This window comes from Gavialis gangeticus, unplaced genomic scaffold (genome assembly GCF_001723915.1).
Source record: "Gavialis gangeticus isolate Ggan-Ray unplaced genomic scaffold, GavGan_comp1, whole genome shotgun sequence".
Lineage (NCBI taxonomy): Eukaryota > Metazoa > Chordata > Crocodylia > Gavialidae > Gavialis > Gavialis gangeticus.
Genome location: NW_017729031.1, coordinates 107,251,558 through 107,260,204, shown reverse-complemented (window position 1 = coordinate 107,260,204; position 8,647 = coordinate 107,251,558). Strand labels below are relative to the sequence as shown.

The 8,647-nt window shown below is 46.6% G+C and overlaps 1 protein-coding gene across 1 annotated transcript in view; it reads left to right on the top strand.

The window, feature by feature from the left end:
* The window catches only part of CCDC43 (coiled-coil domain containing 43), a 13,734-nt gene extending 7,702 nt beyond the window's left edge, over positions 1-6,032 (top strand). Inside the window, exons 3-5 of the mRNA XM_019523523.1 lie at positions 1,762-1,897; positions 2,962-3,020; positions 4,485-6,032. Coding sequence (XP_019379068.1) covers positions 1,762-1,897; positions 2,962-3,020; positions 4,485-4,672 — 383 coding nt within the window. The 3' untranslated portion in view covers positions 4,673-6,032. The remainder of the gene's footprint in view (positions 1-1,761; positions 1,898-2,961; positions 3,021-4,484) is intronic.
* The last annotated feature ends 2,615 nt before the right edge of the window (positions 6,033-8,647 follow it).

Below are 8,647 nucleotides of genomic sequence, written 5' to 3'. Positions count from 1 at the left end.
GGGGTTTTTTCCACAGGTTTGTTTGACCCCTGGATATCCAGGGGTCAAAAAAAACCATGGGGGGTGAAAAAAACAGAGCAACACATGCTAGGCCAGTGAGCACTGCTGAAAAGCAGAGCCAGCCTGCCCAGAGCCATGCACTGCTGCCAGCCAGGATCTGCACAGAAGAATCACCATGGCTGCAGCCCCGGGAGGCTCCCAGGACCCCACGTAAGACTGCAGGGGCCAGTGCAGTGCTGGCCTCAACCTCCCCTACCCCACCCTGTGTGCAGAACTGCCTCCCCACCCCATGCCTCCCTGAGGGTGCATGCAGGCTGCCCCCCACACCTTGCAGATGAACTACTTGTGGCTCCATTGCACACCCTGCCCCAGCTGAGCAGCGCCTGTCCCAGCCCCACTCCCTTCCTCACTATGGGGGTCTTGATCTGCACCCCCCATTCCTGACTTACCAACCCAACACTGGTCTCCAAGCTGTCCAGCTGCATATCAGAATCTGATCAGTATTGGCCAACATGGCTCCTTAAAAATCAGCCATCGGTATCAGCCCAGAAAATCTCTGTCAGTGCACCTAGTTATTACTGCATTTACTCACATACCACACACACTTTTTTCTTTTTTTTTAAATCAGCCTTCCAAAATTGGGATGCATCTTAAATAGGAAAGTTGATTTTCTGCAAAGGAATTTAAGCATGTAATGGCTGCTCTAGGTTGTGCTTGTCTTCTGGGACAGAAGGGAAAAAGTTCACCCTTCAAGGCTATTGTTTTAACCTATTATGGCCAATGAGTACTAGAACTGTATTTTGAAAACTGCAGCCAAATATTGAGTGATGCTGAGGAGTGGGCCCTGCCCCTCCTGCCTAGGGCCAACACTTTGCCATGTTGAGCCTATGGATTCTGGAAAATTATGTTTTCCCCTTCCCAAAACAAGGTGAATGTATTATTTGGGGATATATGGTATGTAAGCAAATATGGTAGAGAAATGGGAGTCCCTTTATCTTTGCCATAGGTTTTATTTATGCTGAATGGACCCATACCTTATGTGAGAGAGCCTGGCATTGCCTTCCACTATGTTAGTAGTCCCATGAGTTGTGTTCCTTCACTGAGGCTAAAATCAGTGCTGTTATGGAATAAGGAAAATACTTGTTTCAGCATGGGGACAGAGACCTCGCCTCTTATTGCATGGAAAAATGCTATATGATCTTTCACACGTACAGAAAGCAGAAATGCCTTCTTACAAGTCAAAGATGGCAGGTTAAACTGCTGTAGTGAGGATCAAATTGACCCCCTCCAGCAGCCAGTGGCTTGGACACTAAGTAACAGCTCTGCAATAATATAGACTCCTTCAGGCTACAGGTTTGATATGGGAGGGAGGGGAACAGCACTGCTCCTGGTTCTTCTGAACAAGATGCCTAGTATTCTGCACCCCTCGCTCTGTTACAGCTTTGGTAACGGCTGAACCCTTTGCCCCAGGTAAATGCCAGAGGTCCAAGGAAGGAGAGTATGAGGGAGGTTTTGTTTGGTAAAACTCCTTTCTTTTTAATCCCTTAATCAGGTGCTACTGGCATGTTCATCCCCTGAGGTGGCTGCTTATCAGTTTTGCTATACATGCAATTACAGTGAAGCTGCCTTAAAGATTTTGCGGACATACAAGCCAGTGTTGCTTGAACAAAGGCCTATCACATCTGTCTAGATAGGTGAGAACTGCAAGCTCCTAGCTGTTGTTGAGGCTCTCATTAATGCCCTGATTTCTTTCCTTGCCAGATGAGATCCAGGCAATTGCCAGTATGATTGAAAAGCAGGCCCAGATTGTGGTGAAGCCGAAGGAAGTTTCCCAGGAAGAAAAACAGAGGAAAGCTGCCCTCCTAGCTCAGTATGCCAATGTAACAGATGAGGAAGAATATCCTTTTCCTGTAGCAAGCACTCTACTTAGAAGGTGCTGGCCAACCTCTCGGGTTGCTCTGTGGGCAGTAACTTACATCTCTCCCAAGGCTTTCTTGCCCTTTTGCATTTTAGTTCATGCTCTGGGGCCGTGCAACTCACCTTCTTTTTTGTTTATAGTTGGATTGGCAGTAGTTGTACCCTGAGGCACAGTCCCTGTTACTGCCAAGCTTTCCCTGTAAACAAAGCAAAGTCAAGGCAGGGATGGCTCCAAACTATTGGATATAGGAGGCTGTTAGAAAACTGTCAGACTTGTTTCACTCACTGGTTCTTTCAGTCCAACATCCTGTTTCCAGACTGTCAGCCCATTACCTCTGGTATCTTGCCTTTGGCAGCAGTTGGTACCTAGCACTTTGAAGGGATGTGCTTTAAAAACAAATAAGTCCATCTCTATAATGCACCTAGCCAGCTTTCCAGTGCTGCATTGCTGACAGTGGGCAGAGATCTGTCCCTACTCTGTAGTGAACTAGCACTCTCCAGAAGGAGTCTGGCTGTGGAGTGCCAGCTGTTGCCTTTCTTTTAGCACTGCCCCCCTCAAACTTCAGGACCCATCAGCAAAGCAGACTAGGCCACAGGCAGAGACAGCTTGTGGGATCTGTCCTTGGAAGCAGTTCCAGGCAACAGAATGTGCTGGTCACAGTAGCCTACCACCAAGGCACTGGTAATAGCTGAAGTGTAGTATGCAACAACTTTCAGGAAGAAAATCTCTTACACCAGTCTTATTAGTGTTTACATGGGGCAGATTTGCAGTGTCGTCTTTACATTGTTGGAGGACAGGCTCTTCATCAATGTTGGGTAGTTAAAAGAAGGACGCTCTTGCCTGGGAAACTGAGCAGGTGAAGGGGACTGGGACTCTGGATATGCATTCCTTGCTCTGAGTGACCTTGAGCAAATCTCTTGATCAATTTCTGGCCTCTCCCCTGGGTGCGGGTAGAACTATTGGATGTATTTAGAGATCACAGGAGGAGAGACTAGTGGAACGAAGGTTTGTTAATAGCCTCCACATTTCCTTAACTCTTGCACTGGAGAGGATGAACAGAATGGCTCCATCGCAGCAGCATTGCCCATTGGGTCAGACAAATGTATCCTTTTAAAACCTTAGCTTGCTTATCTGTCAAGAGTTGAGTTCTGCCAGAAATTCCATTTTCCCCTCCCTGTACTGGCTTTTGCTACTGCTTTTAAACTGCATGTGTAGTATTTTTCATTCGTCTCCTGCATTATCCTGGTGCTTCCTGTTGAAGGTACAGTTGCATCCTCTGCTTTCTATGAATAGGTTTGGGCCAACTCTAAACAACCCTGTGTCTTCCCCAGGGTCTCAGAAAGGAAAGAGGAGATTCATATGACTGGCTGTGTGGAGAGACAAATGGAATTACAGCTCTAATCCATGTTATCAAATTCCAGGTAGCTGTGTCACAGCTGGAGAGCCAGCTCAGTTACTGGGGCAAGTGGCAGCTGTAACCATAAATTTAACCTGAAATTTGTGGAGAATTTATCTAAAACTTGTTGGGATTTTTTCCTGCATTTTGCAGGCAATTTGTGCACCCCTGGGACTGCACTAGGGAGAGCTCTGCAAAAGCTGTCCTGTGTTCAGGCTGCTCTCAAGGTAGGGTCCTGAGCCTTTCTGTGAAGGGCACTATAGGCACATGTCCCAGGACATCTGGTGGGTCCCTTTCCTGCTGCCTCGAGAGGCATGCCTGCTGTGAGAGCTGTGGGTCACAAACCCCTGCTGGCCACATAAGGAGCCACAATGCCCTTCCTGGTCCCTAGTCTTCTCCCATCCCCCTCCACCCTAACTTGCTTTTCTCCTGTCACTGGCTGCACCAGACCACGAGAGGTTGAGGGGGTTAGTGGGGTTGGGCCTGGATATGCATAATTTGTGAGATGCCCTAGGAAGGAGATTAAGCACAGACTCCTACTTCTCTGGTCATGCTGGGGTTGCTTCCTCCTCTGCCCTTACCCCTCAGTGTTGTGTCTGGTCTATCTCTGCTCCCTTTAGCACAATGTGCCAGCTTCTTACCTGATTAAGCTGGGCTCATGTCTGCTTCTCTGGCTAGTAAAAAAGGGGCTGTACCTTTCTGCTAGGAGCGGGACTAGATGGCAGTGGGATGTAGTACAGAGTCTGCTTCAGGGGACATGGGGGGTTCCTGGGCTGCACAGGATCAGGGCCCTGAAGCCTTGGGAGCCCCTGTTCAGCTTTCCCTGTTTTTAGAGGTATGCCTCAAGTTGAAATCCCCTGGCATGCCTCTGCAAGGAGGAAAAGCTGGGGGTCTCCACTTGCAGAAGTGTGTCCCAAGTGTTGTCCCACAGGATCAGGCTTCTGGGAGCAGAAGAAAGCCAACCATGTGGGACCACAGGTGACATGTTTCACCCAGTGAAGTGCATCAGCTGTGCTGGGACACAGCACAGCTGATCCATTTCATTAGGCAGTGTCTATAGTCTTAGGTTGTTACTGCCACAGTTAACACACCTAACACTCATTTTAGGAAATAAGAAATCAGCATGCCCCTGGCAGACTGCATTCTTTGTCCTCCTTAACTTACATCCAGCTTTGTTTCGGAACACAAACATGGAAGATGTCATGAACGCAAGGAAGCTGGAGAGAGAGCTTCTGCGAGATGAGTGCCAGAAGAAGAAAGAGCAAGACAGGCTCCAGCGAGAGAAGGACAAGCTAGCTAAGCAGGAACGGAAAGAGAAGGAAAAGAAAAGGACACAGAAGGGAGAAAGGAAGCGATAGCTGTGGTTTTTCCCATTGGACTTTTTCAGAGGATAAAAATGAATTCTGCATATCGTGTGTGTTCTAAAATGGCAACAGCAGCTCGGGGCAGGCAGCTGGCAAGCAGGTCTTTGGAAGCATTTCCTCTTTTGTTTACACAGCAAAAAGAAATTGCAAACAATTTTTCAACTGAAAATGTGCCATGTGCGTGTGGTGTGAAATGTGCCGGTAGATTGTTGTGGCCAATGTCTGTACCAAAGAACTGTGAAGTGACTACCTTCTCTCTTCAAATCATTCATTTTACTTGGAATGAGGTGTAGGAGGGGCTTCCAAAATGTCTGCAGCTTTGCACTGCCCTCAGACCTGCAGCAATGGCATGTTACTTTACTTGAAGTGTAAGCAAAGCCCTGGTTTCTGAGGTGCAGCTGAAGGCAAGCTTCTGTGGGCTGAACATGAACTTGATGTAGCCTTGCAAAATTTGGCTTAACTGGGGCAAACAGTGTTTTTCTTGGAAAGTGAATAAAACCTGAGGTTTTTTTTTATCATGGTTGGAGTTAGTGGCTAATACTTATGCGGAGCCGGTAGATATTCACCTTAATTCTGCAAGAGCCCTATGAAATATAGGGCCAAGAAACACTAACTTGCTGCTGTTTCACAAGGGGTTCCTCTGTCCTGGGGTAGTGCCATAGTACTCTGTATATTGTGCAGAGTGGCAATAGAAATGTTGAGGCTTGACCCCAGTAGCCTGAAGAACAGAGATCTTTCTGGGACTGAGATGGGTAGTGTAGGTTTTATTGTGTATGAAATTGTTTCATGGGTTTTGTTTACACTTAAGGATTTTTTTCTAACCTCTCCAGGGTGGTTGGAACAGAAAGGGACAGTGTAATATATAATATATATTCTAAGTGATGGTGGGCTGCAAGCACCTGGTCTGTACTCAGTACTACTGGTGCAGCTGCACCAGCAGAAACATCTTGGTGCAGATGCAGCCTTGGAGCAGAGAAATGTTAGCAGATACATCTGAACAAATGGATGGCTAGTGATCTGTGCTCTTATGGCCTTTCCTTTCAAACTACTAGGCCTCTGCAAAAAGAAACACTAGTCTTCCCAAGTTCTGTTTACCTGCATTGCTCGTCACAGTGGCTTGGGATGAACAATTAATGTGTGCATCAGCCATATTTAATGGTAGTATACGCTTTCTGCTATGTCAGAGCATAATGCACATGCAAGACTTTTCTGACACCAGGCAGCTACTGAATCTGAGTGATTTCCACACAAATCTACTGAAGGTCAGTGCATTCTATTCAGCAAGCTGTTGAGAGTGCAAATACTGGATTGCTTTACCTTTTGATTCAGATAATAAAAGTGTTTGGGCCAAGAATAAGGAGTGTTCTATCTTTTTTTCCTGGGCATGCTCCCCAGAGCACTGCAACAAACAGCTTTAACATCTTCCATATTACACACACTTTTTCCTCAAAATGTTTTGTTCAGGCTATTTCCAAGTTCTAAAACATAAGCCTTAAAAAACAAAACAGAAAAATGTGCAAAAGTGTAATTAAAATAATTGTTTTATATAAAACTACCTGTCAGTCCTCTGAATTTGATAAGCATCATGGGTGAGTTTTTGCAGTGTTTGTGAATTCTCCATTCATCTCTGCATAGTCAGTGCAGTCTCATGCAGCGCATGTGTGCTTTACTGCAGAGTTGACTAATTAGCTCCATACAGACTGCATCACAGTCTACACATGCTCTGGTATTACGGTGCAGTAAACTAACTAACTCCATCAGTGCCAGTACTATCCAAGTCAGAGTAATTGCATGTGCTAAAATGCACATGTAGGTGTTGACAGAGGCTGGCTGGGGCATGAGGGTGCTTGTGTGGGGGGCTGCCTCCCGCCAACCCATGCACTCTAGCACACTTGGGCCCCTGCCAGCCCCGACACTGCTGCCTAAAGCTAGCCCCCTGGACTCCTGCCAGCCCAGAACTACTTTGCCCCAGCTCAAAGTGCTGCAGTCCCAGGCACATGTGTAGACACTACCCAAGAGCAGCTGACTCCAGTGCGAACTGTGCTGGAGTTTTTGTCCCCTTAATAGTATGTGTAAATGCACCCAGGGAGAACGAGGCTAGCTCTGCTCCTGAACTCTTGCATGTCTTTAGTTGTGGATGACTAGACCTAAACTGCAGTAAGTTGGTTTATCCTGCGAAACTGCAGCATTTAAACTCCACACCTCTTGTTCTTTGTCAGGCATCAAGCCACTGCCACTCTTGGGAGGGAATCCAGTGATTCTTGCACTTTCCAGTAGGGCCTTGACATGGTTTAAGTAGGATTAGGTTCAGCAACTGCTCCACTGGTCCTTGAGAGCAGTAATTGGTAACATCCAGTCAGCAGGCAAGTTTTGGTTTATTTTTTATAAAAGCAACAAACTCTTTTAGAATCAAAGCACTTCTGAGTAACAATATCTTAGTCCAACAGACATGTCCTGACTACAAAGGAGAGAGGTAATTAGCTGTGTTAGTGTGAAGCATAGGCAACTGGTGCCTCCTGAGTCAGGGGGTGCTCCTGCTTCCCCACAAAGTCCCAGGACTTGCATGTCAGGGAGTGGCAAAGGCAGCCAGCTCCATTGTGCAGGGCTTCCCCTGGTGGTGCACAAGTGTGGGAGCTACACGTGCACTGCAGAGAGCTCTGTGCAATAGAGCTGGACCAGCCTGGCTGGGTTCCTCACCCCCATGTGCAGTGCTGGCTAGTTGTGTGCCACCAGTGGCAGCACCTGCTGCTGGCAGGGCCTGTGCGCCATGGGCAGTGGGAGCACAAAGGTCGGATGGGCAGGGGGTGCCCCACTCCCCTTGCCCATCTGAGCTTTGGGCTCCTACCACCCCCCTTGGGTTCAGGCTCCATACTGCTGCCAGCCCCAGCCTCATGCTCTACACTCCCATCCAGCTGCAGCTTCCTCCTGCCGCTTCCCTACCTGGTGCTCAGAGTGAGCTGGCTGCTGAAGAAACTGAGCAGGTCCCCCAGTGGCTGCAGCAGTGGTAGCAACAGCACTGCCCAGAAGCTGTGCACCCACTTGACCGGGCCATTCTGGCCATAAAAGTGGGAGCAAGGTGCAGTAGAGTATGTTGGGGGGGGGTTGTATACGTGGGCACCTCGTTCCCACCCTTGTGGGTGGAAGAGCTGGGTGGGGAACAATTAACTGGTGGGTATCCGCAGGCTGGATGAAATTGCCGAGTGGGCCAAATCCGGCCTGCAAGCCGTAGTTTGCCTGCCCCTGTTCTAAGAGATATAATCAAGTTACAGTGCTATCATTCTTTAAATATTAATATTTAAGCTAATTCAATTGTAAATTAAGTGTTCATATTTAGAAGAGTTAGGCTGCTTAAATGTGCACAAAAATGCAACACTGTTCCCAACAAAAGTTTTTTTATTTCTTACTAGACAGACTAAATTCAGTACAGTATTCTTTGTTGTAACATCCAACATATTTTATGTCAAACTTAAACACTCTTGTGCATTGACTATTGTGGTATGATGATGTATTGCTTTTCTGCCCCTATGCAATTCATTATGGCAATACTGCAAGTCATATCAATGATCAATATGGTTCCACTACAGTTTCTCCTGCATTTGCAATCAGTTTCTCTCTCACATCATCTAAAGACAATTTATGTGGTGTGATTACACTTTTTGCAGAACAGGATCTCTAAAACCAGGAAGAACAGGCTTTTAAAATATCAGCATACCTAGCCAAGGGTAGTTCAATAAATTTAATCCACACATTATAGTTTAACTCCATGCTAGAATTGTTAAAACCCCAAGATCTCCTCAGCCACATAATATCAACATTTCACATTAATGAATAAATTATTCAAAGATATTAAGAGATAAGAAATGCAGAAAAACCCAAGCATTCAATAGCTCTCAAAAAATACAGAAGAAAACTAATAAGTGTAACAAAATATATGCCAACTGATCTCAAACCAAACTAGCCAAAGAGTAA